General features: G+C 41.7%; 3 protein-coding genes across 7 annotated transcripts in view; 1 reads left to right on the top strand and 2 right to left on the bottom strand.

The window, feature by feature from the left end:
- The window catches only part of LOC133543332 (uncharacterized), a 29586-nt gene extending 9901 nt beyond the window's left edge, over window positions 1-19685 (bottom strand). For both annotated transcript variants that reach the window (XM_061887846.1, XM_061887844.1), the window contains exon 1: window positions 19595-19685. The gene's annotated coding sequence lies outside the window, so the exon portion shown is untranslated. The remainder of the gene's footprint in view (window positions 1-19594) is intronic.
- On the top strand, window positions 1523-19826 carry wdr18 (WD repeat domain 18). Its single transcript, XM_061887843.1, has 10 exons — window positions 1523-1783; window positions 1950-2060; window positions 5548-5681; window positions 5755-5896; window positions 8190-8333; window positions 8403-8467; window positions 8543-8667; window positions 16716-16888; window positions 19485-19553; window positions 19619-19826. Exons 1-10 carry the CDS (start codon window positions 1574-1576, stop codon window positions 19745-19747), a joined length of 1302 nt encoding a protein of 433 aa, XP_061743827.1. The 5' UTR covers window positions 1523-1573; the 3' UTR covers window positions 19748-19826.
- Window positions 19747-23392, bottom strand: part of med16 (mediator complex subunit 16) — an 87306-nt gene continuing 83660 nt past the window's right edge. For all 4 annotated transcript variants that reach the window (XM_061887836.1, XM_061887838.1, XM_061887834.1 and 1 more), the window contains exon 16: window positions 19747-19982. In XM_061887836.1, coding sequence (XP_061743820.1) covers window positions 19856-19982 — 127 coding nt within the window. In that variant the 3' untranslated portion in view covers window positions 19747-19855. The remainder of the gene's footprint in view (window positions 19983-23392) is intronic.

Here is a 23392-nt window from a genome sequence, read left to right as displayed (position 1 = left end):
ATAACCGGAACTTAACATCACAAAGAGGCAACCCAATAAAAATAGGTTACAGTCCGAAACTGATTTTGTAAGCATTATAACCATATATAAATATAACAGTATGAACCAGGGGTCACCAATGCGGTGCCTGCGGGGAGCAGGTAGCCCGTATGGACCAGATGAGTCGCCCGCTGGCTTGTTCTAAAAATTGAATGATTGATTGATTGATACTTTTATTAGTAGATAGCACAGTTCAGTACATATTCCATACAATCGACCACTAAATGGTAACACCCGAATAAGTTTTTCAATTTGTTTAAATTGGGTTCCAAGTTAATTAATTCATGGTAAATAGCTCAAATAGCAGCACTTACCAGTGAGCTGCCTCTGTTTTTTAAATTGTATTTATTTACTAGCAAGCTGGTCTCGCTTTACTCAACATTTTTAATTCTAAGAAAGACGAAACTCAAAATATTTCAAAGACTTGGTCGTCACTTGTTTGAATAAATTCACTTATTTTCTTACTTTGCTTATAATTTTCAGAAAGACAATTTTAGAGAAAAAATACAACCTTAAAAATGATTTTAGGATTTTTAAACACATATCCCTTTTTACCTTTTAAATTCCTTCCTCTTCTTTCCTGACAATTTAAATCAATGTTCACGTAAATTTATTTTGTTATTGTAAAGAATAATAGATACACTTGAATTAAATTCTTCATTTTAGCTTCTGTTTTTTTGACGAAGAATTTTTGTGAAATGTTTCTTCAAACTTATTATGATTAAAAAATATATATATTCTGGCAACTCTAGATAATCTGTAGTTTTAAATTTAAATTGTATTTCAAAGTCTTTTGAATTTCTTTTAAAATTTTTGTTGTGGTAAAAAATCTAGAATAAATAATTATTTGTCTTTGTTAGAAATATAGCTTGGTCCAATTTGTTATATATTCTAACAAAGTGCAGATTGGATTTTAACCCATTTAAAACATGTCATCAAAATTCTAAAATTAATCTTAATCAGGAAAAATTACTAATGATCTTCCATAAATTCTTGTTTTAATTTTTTCTGAAAAGATTCGAATTAGCTAGTTTTTTTCTTCATTTTTTTCGTTTGAATTTTGAATTTTAAAGAGTTTCAAATGTTTCACAATTTAGGTTTCATTTTATTTCCCTGTTTTCTCCTCTTTTAAACCGTTCAATTAAGTGTTTTTTTCATCATTTATTCTCTACAAAAAACCTTCCGTAAAAGGAAAAAAAATGTACGACAGAATGACAGACATAAATACCCATTTTTTTTATATATGTATATATAGATTTATTTATTAAAGGTAAATTGAGCAAATTGGCTATTTCTGGCAATTTATTTAAGTGTGTATCAAACTGGTAGCCCTTCGCATGAATCAGTACCCAAGAAGTAGCTCTTGGTTTCAAAAAGGTTGGTGACCCCTGGTATGAACCATACAACAACTTCCGGGGGGTGGGGGGGAATAAATAAATATCGACCTCCACCTCGCTACCGATACTACATCTGACATCGACATTATGTATCCGCCCATCCCTGCTTCCCGCTGCTTGTTGTGAAGCGAGGCAAGATGGCGGCGCCGCTGGAGGTGGTGGTGAGCAGCGACTCCAACTCTCAGCTGTGGAACAGCACCGTGTTCGACGTCCACAGCGGCTCCAGCCTGCTGTCCTACCGCGGCGGGAACAGCTCGGCCCGGACGCTGTGTGTCTTGAACGGGGAGTACTTGTTGTCCGCCCAGCTGGGCAAGAACTTCATCAACGTGTGGGAGATCCAGAGGAAGGTATCGAATGATGTCGTAATTCCTCAATGGGGCTTACTGCGCATGACCAAATCTTTGTTTACCTCTCGGTTATTCCCAGTTTGGTATTATTTGAACTAACAACGTGTGAGATGCACAACTTCCGGTCTGCCGCGTGTGACTTCCGGTTTGGTGTTTTCGCGCGCAGGACCAGATGCAGCAGAAGATCGTGTGTCCAGGTGTGGTCACGTGTGTCAGCGCCTCAGCGGATGGACTCTTTTTGGCTGCCGGTGTCGCCGAAGCGATCTACTTGTGGGAGGTGAGGACGCCATCTTGGCGGAGAGTTGAGTCATGTGACTAAACTTTTTTTTTTCCACACTGAAAAATAAATATTGTATACATATGTTTCAAAAGATAAAAATAGCTGTGGAGCGCTCTCCCTGACCACCTGAGGGTGCCACATACTGTGAATGCTTTTTAAAAAGGGTTATAAAAAGTTAAAGTACCAATGATTGTCACACACACACTAGGTGTGGTGAAATTTGTCCTCTGCAATTCAACCCATCCCCTTGATCACCCCCTGGGAGGTGAGGGGAGCAGTGAGCAGCGGCGGTCTCGCGCCCAGGAATCATTTATGGTGATTTAACCCCCAATTCCAACCCTTGATGCTGAGGTAATGGGTCCCATTTTTTTAATAGTCTTTGGTATGACTCGGCCGATCTCAACCTACCGATCTCAGGGCGGACACTCTAACCACGACCTCACTGAGTAGGTAAACAATAAACCCATCTTTTTAAAAAAGCCTTTTTTTTTTAGATACATGCCTACTAGTTCTAGCTATTAGGCTGTTTTAGTTTTTACTTTTTTAATTTTTTTTAATACACTGTAGCAATTTGAGGTTGTTTGCTCAATGTAAAGTGCTTTCAGAAATAAAATCCATTATTATTATTACTATTAGCTTTAATGAGGCGAAATTACCCGTACTGTGCTGTAGGTGGGTCAAGGTGGGCAAATCTAGCGCTCCTTTACCCCGACTTATGTTGTAAATGTTTCTGGGCATAATGTAAACAAACATGGCGGCAGTCGTTTGGGACTTTCTTATTGTTTCAGATGAAGACATTTCTCGTTACTTTAACCACGGGGGTCCGAACATTTTCCATTGAGGGCCGCACACTGAAAAATCATGTTTTATTTTTAAAGCCAATATCCAGTCCGTGGAACGCTCTCCCTGACCACCTGAGGGCACCACAGACTGTGATTGCTTTTAAAAGAGGCTTAAAAACCCTTCTATTTGAAAAAGCTTTTTTTTTAAATATATATACATGCATGCTAGTTCTAGCAATTAGGCTGTTCTAGTCTTTATTTTTATTTGTTTTTATTATTTTTAAAGTTTTTTAATACACTGTAGTACTTTGAGGTTGTTTGCTCAATGTAAAGTGCTTTCACAAATAAAATCCATTATTATTATTACTATTAGCTTTAATGAGGCGAAATTACCCGTACTGTGCTGTAGGTGGGTCAAGGTGGGAAAATCTAGCGCTCCTTTATTCCGACTTATGTCGAAAACGTTACTGGGCTTAATGTAAACAAACATGGCGGCAGTCGTTTGGGACTTTCTTATTGTTTCAGATGAAGACATTTCTCGTTACTTTAACCACGGGGGTCCGAACATTTTCCATTGAGGGCCGCACACTGAAAAATCACGTTTTATTTTTAAAGCCAATATACTGTCCGTGGAACGCTCTCCCTGACCACCTGAGGGCACCACAGACTGTGATTGCTTTGAAAAAAGGCTTAAAAACCCTTCTATTTGAAAAAGCTTTTTTTATATATATATATGCGTGCTAGTTCTAGCTATTAGGCTGTTCTAGTCTTTATTTTTATTTGTTTTTATTATCTTTAAAGGTTTTTAATACACTGTAGTACTTTGAGGTTGTTTGCTCAATGTAAAGTGCTTTTACGAATAAAATCCATTATTATTATTATTATTATTAGCTTTAATGAGGCGAAAATACCCGTGTTTTTAAAGCCAATATTATTTACATATGTTTTAAAAGATGAAAATAACAGCCAAAAACTAGCTTTAATGAGGTGAGATTACCCGTTCTGTGCTGTAGGTGGGTCAAGGTGAGCAAATCTAACGCTCCTTCACTCCGACTCATGTCGTAAACGTTACTGGGCTCAATGTAAACAAACATGGCAACAGTCGTTTGGGACGTTCTTATTGTTTCAGATGAAGACATTCGGCGTGCTATTTGGATCGAACATTTCACGAGAAAAAAAAAAGCTTCATTATTAGATTCATTATTATTTTTTGAGCATTGACAGTTTAAAAAAAAAAAGCCACTAAGACTCTTAGGGACCCAAAATGGCCACAATCATAAAAGTATTTTAGAAATAAGTTATACTTTACCCTTAAGTCTTTAGATTAACTTCAGATCTATCTGTCCATCATAAGTTTGTATCATTCGTATGTATATTTATTTGTTTATTTTATGCCATTTTTGTCAAAGAAAACTTACATTTTTTTTAATAGCAAACACACAAAATATGCAATCTTTTTCCCCCCAAAAATACTTTAAAGTGGAATATTTGATGTTAAGTCATTGGAGTGTAAAATAGGGTCAATAATTCATAAGCATATCGATTTTGATTCATTATTATTTTTTGAGCAATGACAGTTTTAAAAAAAATCATGCTAAAACTTTTAGGGACTCAAAATGCCCCCAATCATAAAAGTATTTTAAATAAGTTATACCTTTTTTCACTTAAGTCTTCAGATTAATTTCAGATCTATTTGTTGATTATGAATTTGTATCATTTTTATGTTATTTTTTTGTTTTTTGTTATGCCCTTTTTGTCAAAGAAAACTTGCATTTTTCTTAGAGGGAAACACAAAATATGCAATATTTTCCCCCCAAAATAATTTAAAGTGGAATATATGATGTTAAGTCATTGGAGTGTAAAATAGGTCAATAATTCATAAGCAGGTCGATTTTGATTCGTTTTTATTTTTTGAGCAATGACAGTTTAAAAAAAATCATGCTAAAACACTTAGGGACCCAAAATGCCCCCAATCATAGAAGTATTTTAAATAAGTTATACTTTTTTACACTTAAGTCTTTAGATTAATTTCAGATCTATTTGTTGATTATAAGTTTGTATCATTTTTATGTTATTTTTTTGTTTATTTTATGCCCTTTTTGTCAAAGAAAACTTACATTTTTCTTAATAGCAAACACACAAAATATGCAATCTTTTTCCCCCAAAAATACTTTAAAGTGGAATATATGATGTTAAGTCATTGGAGTGTAAAATAGGTCAATAATTCATAAGCATATTGATTTAGATTCATCATTATTTTTTGAGCCCCCAATCACAAAAGTATTTTAAATAAGTTATACTTTTTTACACTTAAGTCTTTAGATTAATTTCAGATCTATTTGTTGATTATAAATTTGTATCATTTTTATGTTATTATTATTTTTTTTTTATGCCCTTTTTGTCAAAGAAAACTTGCATTTTTCTTAGAGGGAAACACAAAATATGCAATATTTTCCCCCCAAAATAATTTAAAGTGGAATATATGATGTTAAGTCATTGGAGTGTAAAATAACTCAATAATTCATAACCATATTGATTTTGATTCGTTATTATTTTTTTAGCTATGACAGTTTAAAAAACAAAAAAAAACAACGTATGTGTTCTTAGTCAACCTGTTTTCTCTTTTATGTCACTTTTGTATGTGTTTTGTTTTAAATAAAAAATAGCTTTGGGTGGCACTAAGTTGACCTGCCACTGCTCAGGTGTCCACAGGCAAGCTGCTGTCCGTCGTCAACCGCCACTATCAGGACGTCACCTGTATCAAGTTCACGGACGAGAGCAGCCATTTTGTGTCCGGAGGAAAGGACAGTGTTGTTCTGGTGTGGAGTCTCAGCAGGTATTTAATAAAAAAAAAAAAAATTTTTTATAATGTCTTACAACCAGAACCTTCATTTTTGCGTGCGTTGCAGCGTGGTCCAGGTGGACTTAAGCCACTCCCCCGAGCCTCGCCACGTCCTGTCTCGACACTCCCTGCCAATCACAGACCTCCACTGTGGCATGATGGGAGCTCAGGCCCGAGTCGCCACGGCGTCTTTGGACCAGACCGTCAAGGTACGACTTAGCAGTGTTGGCGCTAGGACCCCATCAAGTCATAAAAATGGAGTACCTTTTTGGGGTCCCACTTTTTTTGTAAGCGTTTTGAAAAATAATGATAAATGTATGTGTATTTTCCTAAAGAAGCCTTAGCTTGACACTCCTCCACTTTCTCCTGCTCCCCGCTTGCTGCGGCAACAACAAACACAACTCCAGACGCTCCCCTTCGTCTTGTATTGTTTACTTGTCAACTTAATCATTGAAAAACATCAAACAATAACGATGTGGGAACAAATGAATGGCAAAATAAAGCCCAGTTTGTTACAGTAAGTGTCAGGTTCAAACACTAATGACATCTATTAAACAAGACAAGAAGCAAGGAATAAAACAGACACAGAATTAAATTTGGGTAAAAAAATGCTAAAAAAATTTGGCTAAGAAATGCCAGGTACATGTCCAAAGACATGTACCTGGGGATAGGCCCCTCCCACCTCCAAAAACATGCACCATGGGATAGTCCCCTCCCACCTCCAAAGACATACACCTGGGGATAGTCCCCTCCCACTTCCAAAGACATGCACCTGAGGATAAGCCCCTCCCACCTCCAAAGACATGCACCAGGGGATAGGCCCCTCCCACCTCCAAAGACATGCACCTGGGGATAGGCCCCTCCCACCTCCAAAGACATGCACCTGGGGATAGTCCCCTCCCACCTCCAAAAACATGCACATGGGGATAGGCCCCTCCCACCTCCAAAGACATGCACATGGGGATAGGCTCCTCCCACTTCCAAAGACACGCACCATGGGATAGTCCCCTCCCACCTCCAAAGACATGCACCATGGGATAGTCCCCTCCCACCTCCAAAGACATACACCTGGGGATAGTCCCCTCCCACCTCCAAAGACATACACCTGGGGATAGTCCCCTCCCACTTCCAAAGACATGCACCTGGGGATAGGCCCCTCCCACCTCCAAAGACATGCACCAGGGGATAGGCCCCTCCCACCTCCAAAGACATGCACCTGGGGATAGGCCCCTCCCACCTCCAAAGACATGCACCTGGGGATAGTCCCCTCCCACCTCCAAAAACATGCACATGGGGATAGGCCCCTCCCACCTCCAAAGACATGCACCTGGGGATAGTCCCCTCCCACCTCCAAAGACATGCACCAGGGGATAGGCCCCTCCCACCTCCAAAGACATGCACATGGGGATAGGCCCCTCCCACCTCCAAAGACATACACTTAGGGATAGGCTCCTCCCACCTCCAAAGACATGCACATGGGGATAGGCCCCTCCCACCTCCAAAGACATACACTTAGGGATAGGCCCCTCCCACCTCCAAAGACATACACTTAGGGATAGGCTCCTCCCACCTCCAAAGACATACACCTGGGGATAGGCCCCTCTCACCTCCAAAGACATGCACCTGGGGATAGTCCCCTCCCACCTCCAAAGACATACACCTGGGGATAGGCCCCTCTCACCTCCAAAGACATGCACCTGGGGATAGGCCCCTCCCACCTCCAAAGACATGCACCTGTGGATAGGCCCCTCCCACCTCCAAAGACATGCACCTGGGGATAGGCTCCTCCCACTTCCAAAGACATGCACCTGGGGATAGGCTCCTCCCACTTCCAAAGACATGTACCTGGGGATAGGCTCCTCCCACTTCCAAAGACATGTACCTGGGGATAGGCTCCTCCCACCTCCAAAGACATGCACCTGGGGATAGGCCCCTTTAACCCCCAAAGACACGCACCTGGGCATAGGCCCCTCCCACTTCCAAAGACACGCACCTGGGGATAGGCCCCTCCCACCTACAAAGACATGCACCTGGGGATAGGCCCCTCCCACCTCCAAAGACATGCACCTGGGGATAGGCCCCTCCCACCTCCAAAGACATGCACCTGGGGATAGGCCCCTCCCACCTCCAAAGACATGCACCTGGGGATAGGCCCCTCCCACCTACAAAGACATGCACCTGGGGATAGGCCCCTCCCACCTCCAAAGACATGCACCTGGGGATAGGCCCCTCCCACCTCCAAAGACATGCACCTGGGGATAGGCCCCTCCCACCTCCAAAGACATGCACCTGGGGATAGGTTGATTGGCAACACTAAATGGTCCCTAGTGTGTGAATGTTGTCTGTCTATCTGTGTTGGCCCTGTGATGAGGTGGCAACTTGTCCAGGGTGTACACCGCCTTCCACCCGAATGCAGCTGAGATAGGCTCCAGCGATAGAAAGCGGTAGAAAATGGATGGATGGATGGATAAATAAACATTGATTGCCTGCGTGTGTGTCCAGCTGTGGGAGGTGTCTTCAGGCGAGCTGCTCCTCTCCGTCCTCTTCGACGTGGAAATCATGTCCGTGACCCTTGACCCGTGCGAGTACTTCCTGTTCTGTGGCGGCAGCGACGGCAACATCTTCCAGGTGTCCCTCTGCACCCAGGTGAGTCGTTTAAATAACGAGCGCGCCCCGCGTCGGGACTGACGGCGAAAATCCGCCTCTGTTTGGCAGGGCGTGCCGCGCGACAAGATGTTCCAGGGCGACGCCGACGGGAACCGGACGTTCAAAGGACACAGGTGAGGTCTTCCCGCCGGTTGATTGAAAGTCACATGGTGGAGCTTGGCGGGTTCTGATTGGTGGTTTCACTGCAGGGGCGTGGTGACCTGCCTGTCGGTGTCCATGGACGGCACTCTTCTCGTGTCGGGGTCACACGACGAGTCTGTGCGACTGTGGGACGTTCAAAGTAAACAATGCGTCCGCTGCTTCGCCCACAACGGTAAGTGGCAGACTCCACTCTGATTCACCCTGATATAAGGAGCGGGTACCGGATACGGTGCTTTTTTTTTTTTTTTTGGCATCGATTCGCATAAAATCCAACAGCGCCTGACTCTTCGCGCACTCTGCCATGTTGCAATTTTCAGTGGCAACAAAGAAATGAACTAAAAACGTTCCAATGTAACTAAAGCAAGACTCCACTTTTATTAAAAACACGCAAACTTGATGCTTACAGTGGGGCAAAAAAGTATTTAGTCAGCCACCGATTGTGCAAGTTCTCCCACTTAAAATGATGACAGTGGTCTGTCTTTTTCATCATAGGTACTAGAGACGCGCGGATAGGCAATTATATCATCCGCAACCGCATCATCAAAGTCGTCATTTTATCAGAACTGCAACCGCCCGTTGAAATACATCAGAGCTTGGCCATCTTTACCACTCACAGAGATATTTAAACCCGTTTCACAGATTAATGAAGACAATGGGATCCGCTAACGTTCGTGCGAATATCCATTTGCGTTCATCCTGATGATTACAATTTGGCCGTGCTGTGAAGCCATTGCCTTAGACACCTTCAACAACATGTACAAACCCATGGTTAGTCCGGCAACATGTTGTGTGCAGCTTCCGCAATCACGCGAACAAGATTGAAAGGCATACTGGGTGATACAGAGTACACTGATGGTTGTGATATAAACAACTTTAACACTTACTAATATGCGCCACGCTGTGAAGCCACACCAAACAAGATTGACAAACACATTTCGGGAGAACATCCTAATAGTAACACAACATAGATAGATAGATAGATAGTACTTTATTGATTCCTTCAGGAGAGTTCCTTCAGGAAAATTAAAATTCCAGCAGCAGTGTACAGAGTTGAGATCAAATTAAATAAAAGTAAAAAGTAAATAATGGGGGTTTAAATGGAAACAAAATAGAGAAATATTACAACAAGAATAACAACTAAAAAGCAATAATGGGAATAAAAATATAACAGTAAAATAAGAATATAACAAGACAAAGTAGGCAGTAGTGACTATGTTATGAAAACGTATTGCACTGTTATTGTTTTGCATCCCCTGTCATCCTAGTACCCCCCGCCCCCCGCCCCAGAGAGGAGTTGTACAGTCTAATGGCGTGTGGGACAAAGGAGTTTTTGAGTCTATTAATCCTGCACTTGGGATGAAGCAGTCTAGCACTGAGCAGGCTCCTCTGGCTACTGATAACAACATAAACGCAACACAACAAATACCCAGAATCCTTTGTATCCGTTAGAATTCCTGAATATATTTTACACCCTCGCGCCCCCAACCCTGCCCACCTTACCGACGCACGGGGGCGGTTATAAAATAGTTAAGAAATGTCATGGATACAAAGGATTCTGGGTATTTGTTGTGTTGCGTTTATGTTGTGTTACTGGGGGGATGTTTGTCAATCTTGTTTGGTGTGGCTTCCCAGGGTGGCGCATATTACTAAGAGTGTTAAAATTGTTTATATCACAACCATTAGTGTACTCTGTGTCACCCTGTATGCCTTGCAGTCGTGTGCGTGTTGCCACGGAAACCACACACATGTTGCTGGACTGACAAGCAGATCGTACATGTTGTAGAAGGCAACAAAGCCAAAGGCTTCATAGCACACCCTAATACTTATTAACTGGGTGACTGCCGACAGTCATTCTACAGAATATTAGCGTCTCCTATTGTCTTCTTCGCTTTGTGACACGGGTCTTAAATGGCTCTTTGAATGGTAAAGGATACCAATCCCAGAACCATGTATATCAAATATTTCCGGATGGTTCAACCGCCACCCGCCCGAATCCAATTAAAATCTATTTTTTCGTCATGTCACCTGCCCGACCCGTGGTTTATCCGCGGACTCCGCGGATGAGACCGCAAACCGCGCATCTCTAATAGGTACACTTCAACTGTGAGGGACAGAATGTGGAAAAAAAAAATCCAGGAATTCACATTGTAGGAATTTTAAAGAATTTATTTGTAAATTATGGTGGAAAATAAGTATTTGGTCAACCATTCAAAGCTCTCACTGATGGAAGGAGGTTTTGGCTCAAAATCTCACGATACATGGCCCCATTCATTCTTTCCTTAAAGGGGAACATTATCACAATTTCAAAAGTGTTAAAAACAATAAAAATCAGTTCCCAGTGGCTTGTTGTATTTTTTGAAGTTTTTTTCAAAATTTTACCGGTCTCGGAATATCCCTGAATAAAGCTTTAAAGTGCCTTATTTTCGCTCTCTGCGAAACCACTATCCATTTCCCTGTGACGTCACACAGTGCTGCCAATGTAAACAAACAATGGGAATACCACAGCAAGATATAGCGACATTAGCTCGGATTCAGACTCGGATTTCAGCGACTTAAGCGATTCAACAGATTACGCATGTATTGAAACAGATGGTTGGAGTATGAAAATATTGAAGAAGAAACTGAAGCTATTGAGCGAATAGCTCTTGACGCTATTCATAGCCATAGCATGGCCGAAATAGCTGCGTTAGCATCGCCGGTAAAATGTGCGGACCAAACGATCAGGACTTTCGCATCTTTTGACACTGGAGCAACTTAAATCCGTCGATTGGTAAGTGTTTTTTTCGCATTAAATGTGGGTGGAAGGAAATGTAATATAGTTGCAAATGCATCTACAGGTTATCCATACATCTCTGTGCCATGTCTGCTTTAGCACCGCCGGTAAATAGCATGTTAGCATCGATTAGCGTAGCATGTTAGCATCGATTAGCTGGCAGTCAACATCAACAAAACTCACCTTTGTGATTTCTTTGACTATCGTTGCAAATGCATCTGCAGGTTATCCATACATCTCTGTGCCATGTCTGTCTTAGCATCGCCGGTAAAATGTGGAGACACTCTAGCACATTCAATGGGGGTCTGGCGGCAGACACTTTGGCATCTTCGGGCCAGTGGTGCAACTTGAATCCCTCCCTGTTAGTGTTGTTACAACCTCCGACAACACACCGTCGAGGCATGATGTCTCCAAGGTTCCAAAAAATAGTCAAAAAAACGGAAAATAACTGAGCTGAGACCCGGTGTTTGTAATGTGTTGAAAATGAAAATGGCGGGTGTGTTACCTCGGCGACGTCACATTCTGACGTCATCGCTTCCAGCGCGATAAACAGAAAGGCGTTTAATTCGCCAAAATTCACCCATTTAGAGTTCGGAAATCGGTTGAAAAAATAGATGGTCTTTTTTCTGCATATATATATATATATATATATATTGACGCTTACATAGGTCTGGTGATAATGTTTCCCATTAAAGGCCTACTGAAATGAGATTGTCTTATTTAAACGGGGATAGCAGGTCCATTCTATGTGTCATACTTGATCATTTCGCGATATTGCCATATTTTTGCTGAAAGGATTTAGTAGAGAACATCCACGATAAAGTTCGCAACTGTCGGTGTTTAGAGAAAAGCCTCGCCTCTACCGGAAGTCGCGGACGATGACGTCACATTTTGATGGCTCCTCACATATTCACATTGTTTGTAATGGGAGCCTCCAAAAAAAAGTGCTATTCGGACCGAGAAAACGACAATTTCTCCATTAATTTGAGCGAAATTCGTGTTTGAGGATATTGATAGCGACGGACAAGAAAACAAACACAAAAAAAAAACGCAAATGCATTTGGACGGATTACGACGTTTTTAGACACATTTACTAGGATAGTTCTGGGAAATCCCTTTTCTTTCTATTGTGTTGCTAGTGTTTTAGTGAGTTTAATATTATTTGATAGTCGGAAGGGTGTTTTGACGCCAATGTCTCAGGGGAGTCGACGGCAGCTTCATAGCTAAAATGATAAGTGAAGTGAAGTGGAGTGAATTATATTTATATAGCGCTTTTCTCAAGTGACTCAAAGCGCTTTACATAGTGACACCCAATATCTAAGTTACATTTAAACCAGTGTGGGTGGCACTGGGAGCAGGTGGGTAAAGTGTCTTGCCCAAGGACACAACGACAGTAACTAGGATGGCACAAGCGGGAATCGAACCTGCAACCCTCAAGTATGCCGCCTCACTAAATAAATGGGTTGTACTTGTATAGCGCTTTTCTACCTTCGAGGTACTCAAAGCGCTATGACACTACTTCCACATTCACCCATTCACACACACATTCACACACTGATGGAGGGAGCTGCCATGCAAGGCGCTAACCAGCAACCCTCAGGAGCAAGGGTGAAGTGTCTTGCTCAGGACACAACGGACGTGATAAGGTTGGCATAAGGTGGGGATTGAACCAGGGACCCTCGGGTTGCGCACGGCCACTCTACAACTGCGCCACGCCGTCCCACCGGACTTGAATTTTGATCCAAAGGAGCATCCTTCAGGAGGATTTTGGCACATTTTAAGACGATGATATGAGAGCGTGAAACTATAAGTCCAGTGTCTGGAAGGAGAAACTACCTCTCGTTGAAAGCTCAGCTTTTCTCCGGTAAGAAGCGACTTTTTAACCACAAATTTCTCACCGAAACCTGTTGGTTGACATTTGGTCTGGATCCATGTCTGCTTGACTGCGTTCTGATCCATAGTAAATTTTCAACTCCGGGAATTTTAAACAAGGAATCACTGTGTGTTCGTGTGGCTAAAGGCTAAAGCTTCCCAACTCTATCTTTCTACTTTGACTTCTCCAATATTAATTGAACAAATTGCAAAAGATTCAGCAACACAGATCTTCAAAATACTGTGTAATTATGCCGTTAAAGCAGACGACTTTTAGCTGTGTGTGTGTGCAGCGCTCATACTTCCTAAAAACCTGTGACGTGATAATTACTCAACGTTTTCAAGATGAAACTCCCAGGAAATTTAAAATTGCAATTTAGTAAACTAAAAAGGCCGTATTGGTATGTGTTGCGATGTTAATATTTCATCATTGATATATAAACTATCAGACTGCGTGTTCGGTAGTAGTGGCTTTCAGTAGGCCTTTAACACGGATCAATCGTCCTGTCCCCTTAGCAGAAAAACAGCCTCAAAGCATGATGTTTCCACCCCCATGCTTCACAGTAGGTATGGTGTTCTTGGGATGCAACTCAGTATTCTTCTTCCTCCAAACACGACAAGTTGAGTTAATACCAATAAGTTCTATTTTGGTTTCATCTGACCACATGACATTCTCCCAATCCTCTGCTGTATCATCCATGTATCCATTTTGGTATAAACTCAACTGGTCGTGTTTGGAGGAAGAAGAATACTGAGTTGCATCCCAAGAACACCATGCCTACTGTGAAGCATGGGGGTGGAAACATCATGTTTGGGGCTGTTTTTCTGCTAAGGGGACAGGACGATTGATCCGTGTTAAGGAAAGAATGAATGGGGCCATGTATCGTGAGATTTTGAGCCAAAACCTCCTTCCATCAGTGAGAGCTTTGAATGGTTGACCAAATACTTATTTTCCACCATAATTTACAAATCTTTAAAATTCCTGCAATGTGAATTCCGGGATTTTTCTTTTCACATTCAGTCTCTCACAGTTGAAGTGTACCTATGATGAAAATTACAGACCTCTGTCATCATTTTAAGTGGGAGAACTTGCACAGCCGGTGGCTGACTAAATACTTTTTTGCCCCACTGTAAATAGTGCAGGGCAAAAGTTTGGACACACCTTCTGTGATAGATTGAAGATTTTATTATTATTTTGCACAGTACAGTACATATTCCGTACAATTGACCACTAAATGGTAAAACCCCAACAAGTTTTTTAACTTGTGTAAGTCGAGGTCCACGTTAATCAATTTTCATGACTATTTACATTGTAGATAGTCACTGAAGGCATCACAACTATGAATGAACACATGTGGAGTTATGTACTTAACACAGAAAGGTAAAAGAACTGAAAACATGTTTTATATTCTAGTTTCTTCAAAATAGCCACCCTTTGCTCTGATTACTGCTTTGCACACTCTTGGCATTCTCTCCATGAGCTTTAAGAGGAAGTCACCCGAAATGGTTTTAGCGGGGGTGTATAATGTAGCCCGTAAGAGTTAGGGATGCTATGTAATGATACCAAGTACAATAGTGTAGCTAGTCGATACCACTATGATTATATCAATATTTTTTTATTGACAAAATCTTTTTTCCTTTTTTTAAAAATTGATATGTTTATAAAGTCAGTAAATCTGTCCCTGGACACATGAGGACTTTGAATATGACCAATGTATGATCCTGTAACGACTTTGTATCGGATTGATACCGAAATGTGCAAAACTAATGTATCAAAGAAGAGAAAAATAAGTCCATCCATCCATCCATTTCCTACCGCTTATTCCCTTTGGGGTCGCTGGTGCCTATCTCAGCTACAATCGGGCGGAAGGTGGGGTACACCCCGGACAAGTCGCCACCTCAGAGAAAAATAAGTGATTATTACATTTTAACAGAAGTGTAGATAGAACATGTTAAAATAGTAAGTAAGCAGCGATGGACGGAATCGACTTTTGCTGGTGTTTCCTGCCTTTACCCATTCAACATATCTTTACCTGCACATTACCTACCTTCCCTGCATCCTGGGGTCACACTGGTACTTCTTTCTTTCACCCATACTTCCTGGTGCTTCCGGCCATCACCATCCATCCATCCATCCATTTCCTACCGCTTATTCCCTTTCGGGGCCGCGGGGGGCGCTGGCGCCTATCTCAGCTACAATCGGGCGGAAGGCGGGGTACACCCTGGACAAGTCGCCACCTCATCGCAAGGCCAACACAGATAGACAGACAACATTCACACTCACATTCACTCACTAGGGCCAATTTAGTGTTGCCAATCAACCTATCCCCAGGTGCATGTCTTTGGAAGTGGGAGGAAGCCGTCACCCAGACAACATATTTTTACCCGCACAGTACCTACCTTCTCTGCATTGTGTGGTCACGCTGGTGCTTCCGGCTTTTAAGCGGCCATCTTGAGACGGCAGCAGCATCAGCGCAGAAGTTCTTTGAAGGCTCGTAAAATCAAAATCGGAGCAGTTAGAAAAACTATTTTCTCAACTTTTAATCAGAAGGGTTCACTCTCTCTCTCCTGTGCGAGTTTGAAGCCGACACGACAAACGAGCTCAGAGGAGATAATGTTTGAAAAAAGGTGACGGGTGTTTACAAAACTTTCTTTTTGAAGGGGTAATTGCCAACTTCCTGTTGGTTTTTGCTGAAGGATGTCAATGAATGAAATGTAGGTCTAAGTGAGACCTACATTGAGGTTTTTCTTTCATGGCTCTATGACATTCCTACCGGAAGTTACAAGCAGTTTTGTCTGTGTTTTCTTCCTAGGAGCAGTTTTGTTTTATTCCTAGGGGGCACTAGAGCGCAATTTAGAGTTTTGGGTTTGTTTGTTTTTTTATTAGATCGCAATTTTCGCTAGTCCTAATGTGTGTGTCCAGTTTCGTGAGTTTTGAAGCATTTTAAGGGGGTCAAATTACATCTCAAAGAGGCAAAAATGACATTTTTTAGGAAACGTTTGTTTTGAAGGAGTTTTTGTCAACTTCCTGTTGATTTTTGCTAAAGGATGTAAGTGTATACAATCTAGGTCTAAGTCAGATCTACATAGAGGTTTTTGTTTCATGTCTCTACGACATTCCTACTGGAAGTTACAAGCAGTTTTGTCCTTGTTTTTTCCTAGGGGGCGCTAGAGCACAATTTTGAGTTTTGGGGTTTGGTTTTTGCATTAGATGGCAATTTTCGCCAGTCCTGATGTGTGTGTAAAATTTGGTGAGTTTTGAAGCATGTTAAGGTGGTCAAATTACAGCTCAAAGGCGGCGGTATAATAATAATAATATAACCTTAGAAATACAATAGGGTCCTCTGTTCCAAAGGGACATTCGGTCCCTAATTAATAAGTGGATTAATCATCAATTTTTACAGTTTGTCCTTTCATAAGGTATCGCAGCTGCATTCGGGCAGAAGGCGGGGTACACACAAGTCGCCACCTTTGTTAGCAAATAAAGAGAGTAGCAGAGTGTTGTTGCGGCTGGAACTGACAAATGGGTCCGCAGTTTACAGAACCAAAGCGATGTAACACAAATTGGTTTTCAGGTCCGGTGACGAACGCAAACATCATGGTGGCACCGGCCAACATGTTCCTGCCGGACTCAAGACCCTCCGTGCCCCTGCCGCGCTTCAGCCGCCACCTGCTGGACAGCGACGGCAATGGCGGCGGCGACGACAAGTCCGGGGACGTCTGTGTCCGCCTCGCACTCCACGCTCAGGTGAGGTTGCTTGTAAACGAGGCGTGTCGCCATAGCAACGGGAGCACTCGAGCAGCCGGTTGGTCTAAACCAGGGGTGTCCAAACTGCGGCCTGCAAATAATCGTTTACCGGCCCGCCACACATTCTGCAAAATTGATTTTATTGCAAAAATAAAAAAACATTTTAAAAAAGTGGAATGAGGTGAAATCTAATGAGAAAAAGTGGCAATGTTGACACAAAGCTGCCACGCAGGCAGTTTTTTCCTCCCTTTTGTCTATATTTTCTTTTTTTTCCATTGCTCAAAAAAAGGGCAAAAAAATCTATGTTATAATGAATTATTACTTAAAAATTATCACTTTAAAATGTTTTATGTGGATAAAATATTGCATATGTTGTGTGGTTGCCATATAAAAACATCAAAGTTTTGACCAAAGAGCATAAAACAAACAAAATAATAGTTCAAACTTAAAATCGACAGATATGTCGGAAGTTGATCTTGAAATTTAAGTGTTAAAAGTAAAAAAAAAATAAATAAAAATGCATCACTTTGAGTGGGGAGTCTTTCGGAGCTCAAATAAATTTAGTAGGATTTTATTTAACTTTTTACTGTGATTACTCAAAAATATGAAATAATTCAAATCAATGTTGTCCTGCATTATTGATCTTTGAGGGCTTTAATTGCTAAATAATGGAACTCTCCTGAAGGAATCAAAGTATTATTTATCTAAATACTGCATATTTCAATTTTACTATAAAAAACAAAGTTGTCTTTGACAGAAAAGGCATAAAACCTTATTTGTTTTACTTTATATCAACCTCAAGTTGATGTAGAGATTTACTGTAAGCATTAAAAAAAAATAATAATTTGACTTATTTTTAACATTTTAGTGCAGGGGGTCACCAACCTTTTTGAAACCAAGAGCTACTTCTTGGCTACTGATTAATGCGAAGGGCTACCAGTTTGATACACACTTAAATAAATTGCCAGAAATAGCCAATTTGCTCAATTTACCTTTAATAAATATATATATATATATATATATATATAATATAAAAAATGGGTATTTCTGTCTGTCATTCTGTCGTACATTTTTTTTCCTTTTACGGAAGATTTTTAGTAGAGAGTAAATGATGAAAAAACACTTAATAGAACGGTTTAAAAGAAAACAGGAAAGCAAATGAAAATTAAATTTTGAAACATAGTTTATGTTCAATTTTGACTCTTTAAAATTCAACCAAAAAAAAGAGAAAAACTGTATGGAACATCATTAGTAATTTTTCCTGATTAAGATTAATTTTAGAATTTTGATGACATTTTTTGAAATAGGTTAAAATCCAATCTGCACTTTGTTAGAATGTAAAACAAATTGGACCAAGCTGTATTTCTAACAAAGACAAATCATTATTTATTTTAGATTTTCCAGAACAACATTTTTTAAAGAAATTCAAAAGACTTTGAAATAAGATTTAAATTTGATTCTACAGATTTTCAAAATTTGCCAGAATAATTTTTTGGAGTTTTAATCATAAGTTTGAAGAAATATTTCACAAATATTCTTCGTCGAAAAAACAGAAGCTAAAATGAAGAATTAAATTAAAATGTATTTATTATTATCCATCCATCCATCCATTTTCTACCGCTTATTCCCTTTTTTGGGGTCGCGGGGGGCGCTGGCGCCTATCTCAGCTACAATCGGGCGGAAGGCGGGGTACACCCTGGACAAGTCGCCACCTCATCGCAGGGCCAACACAGATAGACAGACAACATTCACACTCACATTCACACACTAGGGCCAATTTAGTGTTGCCAATCAACCTATCCCCAGGTGCATGTCTTTGGAAGTGGGAGGAAGCCGGAGTACCCGGAGGGAACCCACGCATTCACGGGGAGAACATGCAAACTCCACACAGAAAGATCCCGAGCCTGGATTTGAACCCAGGACTGCAGGAACTTCGTATTGTGAGGCAGACGCACTAACCCCTCTTCCACCGTGAAGCCCGTATTTATTATTATTTACAATTTAAATTTTTTTTTTTTTACTTGAACTTTGATTTAAATTGTCAGGAAAGAAGAGGAAGGAATTTAAAAGGTAAAAAGGTATATGTGTTTAAAAATCCTAAAATCATTTTTAAGGTTGTATTTTTTCTCTAAAATTGTCTTTCTGAAAGTTATAAGAAGCAAAGTAAAAAAATAAATGAATTCATTCAAAAAAGTGAAGACCAAGTCTTTAAATATTTTCTTGGATTTTCAAATTCTATTTGAGTTTTGTCTCTCTTAGAATTAAAAATGTCAAGCAAAGCGAGACCAGCTTGCTAGTAAATAAATACAATTTAAAAAATAGAGGCAGCTCACTGGTAAGTGCTGCTGTTTGAGCTATTTTTAGAACAGGCCAGCGGGCGACTCATCTGGTCCTTACGGGCTACCTGGTGCCCGCGGGCACCGCGTTGGTGAGCCCTGATTTAGTGATTGAGACCCTCTATGCTCCCCAGGAGCCCTAAGGATAAAAAAAAAAAAATCCATATATTTTGTTATGGTTTGAAAATGAAAAATATCAAAATGTCCCTCTGTGGAAAAAGTTTGGACACCCCTTTTCTAAACATAAGTCTTACTTCCAGGAGGAGGAGGAGACGTACGTGCAAAAGGCGGAAAGGCTGAAGTTGTTAATGAACGCCGTGACCGACAAGGTGAGTTACCGGGGACAGGAAGTAGATTGTGTGCGTCTGACCTTGTCCATCTCACGTCCCAAAAGTCGCTGTTCGGAGACGGCGAGAACACGAAAGTGCGCGTGGCCGAGCTGGAGGAGGAAGTTCAAACTCTGAAGAAAATCAACAAAGATTTGTACGACTTTTCCAGTCAGCTGCTGACAAAATCCACGTAAACACACAATTGTTCAGGTTTTTTTTTTTTTAATTGAAAAAGTTTTTCATTAACTGACAATAAAAGACAGATGGAAATTTTTTTTGAGGTGTTTTCTGAATAAGCGGGTTCAGGTGTGCGTGGGCGGGATGCGCCTCCACAGACCGCCGCACAAACAGTTCTTGATCCAGCGCTGCTCCCACTGCTTCATGGCATTGCTCTTGTTGGGCGAGCGGAGCATGGTCACACAGCCACACCTCCAAACACACAATTAGCACACTTCTCACAACAAGCATGGTCACACAGCCACACCTCCAAACACACAATTAGCACACTTCTCACAACAAGCATGGTCACACAGCCACACCTCCAAACACACAATTAGCACACTTCTCACAACAAGCATGGTCACACCTCCAAACACACAGTTAGCACACTTCTCACAACAAGCATGGTCACACCTCCAAACACACAATTAGCACACTTCTCACAACAAGCATGGTCACACCTCCAAACACACAGTTAGCACACTTCTCACAACAAGCATGGTCACACCTCCAAACACACAATTAGCACACTTCTCACAACAAGCATGGTCACACCTCCAAACACACAATTAGCACACTTCTCACAACAAGCATGGTCACACCTCCAAACACACAGTTAGCACACTTCTCACAACAAGCATGGTCACACCTCCAAACACACAATTAGCACACTTCTCACAACAAGCATGGTCACACCTCCAAACACAGTTAGCACACTTCTCACAACAAGCATGGTCACACCTCCAAACACACAGTTAGCATACTTCTCACAACAAGCATGGTCACACCTCCAAACACACAGTTAGCACACTTCTCACAACAAGCATGGTCACACCTCCAAACACACAGTTAGCACACTTCTCACAACAAGCATGGTCACACCTCCAAACACACAGTTAGCACACTTCTCACAACAAGCATGGTCACACCTCCAAACACACAGTTAGCATACTTCTCACAACAAGCATGGTCACACCTCCAAACACACAGTTAGCACACTTCTCACAACAAGCATGGTCACACCTCCAAACACACAGTTAGCACACTTCTCACAACAAGCATGGTCACACCTCCAAACACACAATTAGCACACTTCTCACAACAAGCATGGTCACACCTCCAAACACAGTTAGCACACTTCTCACAACAAGCATGGTCACACCTCCAAACACACAGTTAGCATACTTCTCACAACAAGCATGGTCACACCTCCAAACACACAGTTAGCACACTTCTCACAACAAGCATGGTCACACCTCCAAACACACAGTTAGCACACTTCTCACAACAAGCATGGTCACACCTCCAAACACACAGTTAGCACACTTCTCACAACAAGCATGGTCACACCTCCAAACACACAGTTAGCATACTTCTCACAACAAGCATGGTCACACCTCCAAACACACAGTTAGCACACTTCTCACAACAAGCATGGTCACACCTCCAAACACACAGTTAGCACACTTCTCACAACAAGCATGGTCACACCTCCAAACACACAGTTAGCACACTTCTCACAACAAGCATGGTCACACCTCCAAACACACAGTTAGCACACTTCTCACAACAAGCATGGTCACACCTCCAAACACACAGTTAGCATACTTCTCACAACAAGCATGGTCACACCTCCAAACACACAGTTAGCACACTTCTCACAACAAGCATGGTCACACCTCCAAACACACAGTTAGCACACTTCTCACAACAAGCATGGTCACACCTCCAAACACACAGTTAGCACACTTCTCACAACAAGCATGGTCACACCTCCAAACACACAGTTAGCACACTTCTCACAACAAGCATGGTCACACCTCCAAACACAGTTAGCACACTTCTCACAACAAGCATGGTCACACCTCCAAACACACAGTTAGCATACTTCTCACAACAAGCATGGTCACACCTCCAAACACACAGTTAGCACACTTTTCACAACAAGCATGGTCACACCTCCAAACACACAGTTAGCACACTTCTCACAACAAGCATGGTCACACCTCCAAACACAGTTAGCACACTTCTCACAACAAGCATGGTCACACCTCCAAACACACAGTTAGCACACTTCTCACAACAAGCATGGTCACACCTCCAAACACACAGTTAGCACACTTCTCACAACAAGCATGGTCACACCTCCAAACACACAGTTAGCACACTTCTCACAACAAGCATGGTCACACCTCCAAACACAGTTAGCACACTTCTCACAACAAGCATGGTCACACCTCCAAACACACAGTTAGCATACTTCTCACAACAAGCATGGTCACACCTCCAAACACACAGTTAGCATACTTCTCACAACAAGCATGGTCACACCTCCAAACACACAGTTAGCACACTTCTCACAACAAGCATGGTCACACCTCCAAACACAGTTAGCATACTTCTCACAACAAGCATGGTCACACCTCCAAACACACAGTTAGCACACTTCTCACAACAAGCATGGTCACACCTCCAAACACAGTTAGCATACTTCTCACAACAAGCATGGTCACACCTCCAAACACACAGTTAGCACACTTCTCACAACAAGCATGGTCACACCTCCAAACACACAGTTAGCATACTTCTCACAACAAGCATGGTCACACCTCCAAACACACAGTTAGCATACTTCTCACAACAAGCATGGTCACACCTCCAAACACACAGTTAGCACACTTCTCACAACAAGCATGGTCACACCTCCAAACACACAGTTAGCATACTTCTCACAACAAGCATGGTCACACCTCCAAACACACAGTTAGCACACTTCTCACAACAAGCATGGTCACACCTCCAAACACACAGTTAGCATACTTCTCACAACATGCATGGTCACACCTCCAAACACACAATTAGCACACTTCTCACAACAAGCATGGTCACACCTCCAAACACACAGTTAGCACACTTCTCACAACAAGCATGGTCACACCTCCAAACACAGTTAGCATACTTCTCACAACAAGCATGGTCACACCTCCAAACACAGTTAGCATACTTCTCACAACAAGCATGGTCACACCTCCAAACACACAGTTAGCACACTTCTCACAACAAGCATGGTCACACCTCCAAACACACAGTTAGCATACTTCTCACAACAAGCATGGTCACACCTCCAAACACACAGTTAGCATACTTCTCACAACAAGCATGGTCACACCTCCAAACACACAGTTAGCACACTTCTCACAACAAGCATGGTCACACCTCCAAACACACAGTTAGCATACTTCTCACAACAAGCATGGTCACACCTCCAAACACACAGTTAGCACACTTCTCACAACAAGCATGGTCACACCTCCAAACACACAGTTAGCATACTTCTCACAACATGCATGGTCACACCTCCAAACACACAATTAGCACACTTCTCACAACAAGCATGGTCACACCTCCAAACACACAGTTAGCACACTTCTCACAACAAGCATGGTCACACCTCCAAACACACAGTTAGCACACTTCTCACAACAAGCATGGTCACACCTCCAAACACACAATTAGCACACTTCTCACAACAAGCATGGTCACACCTCCAAACACAGTTAGCACACTTCTCACAACAAGCATGGTCACACCTCCAAACACACAGTTAGCACACTTCTCAC

This window comes from Nerophis ophidion, linkage group LG26 (genome assembly GCF_033978795.1).
Source record: "Nerophis ophidion isolate RoL-2023_Sa linkage group LG26, RoL_Noph_v1.0, whole genome shotgun sequence".
Taxonomy (NCBI): Eukaryota; Metazoa; Chordata; class Actinopteri; order Syngnathiformes; family Syngnathidae; genus Nerophis; species Nerophis ophidion.
This window is presented reverse-complemented; position numbering and strand designations above follow the sequence as displayed.

Bases quoted from the DNA above. Each gene is read 5' to 3' on its own strand.
- wdr18 (XM_061887843.1), top strand. From the start codon at position 1,574: ATGGCGGCGCCGCTGGAGGTGGTGGTGAGCAGCGACTCCAACTCTCAG. The intron at 5,682-5,754 runs GTATTTAATAAA...CGTGCGTTGCAG, and splicing joins CTGGTGTGGAGTCTCAGCAG to CGTGGTCCAGGTGGACTTAA. The intron at 8,468-8,542 runs GTGAGGTCTTCC...GTTTCACTGCAG, and splicing joins CGGACGTTCAAAGGACACAG to GGGCGTGGTGACCTGCCTGT.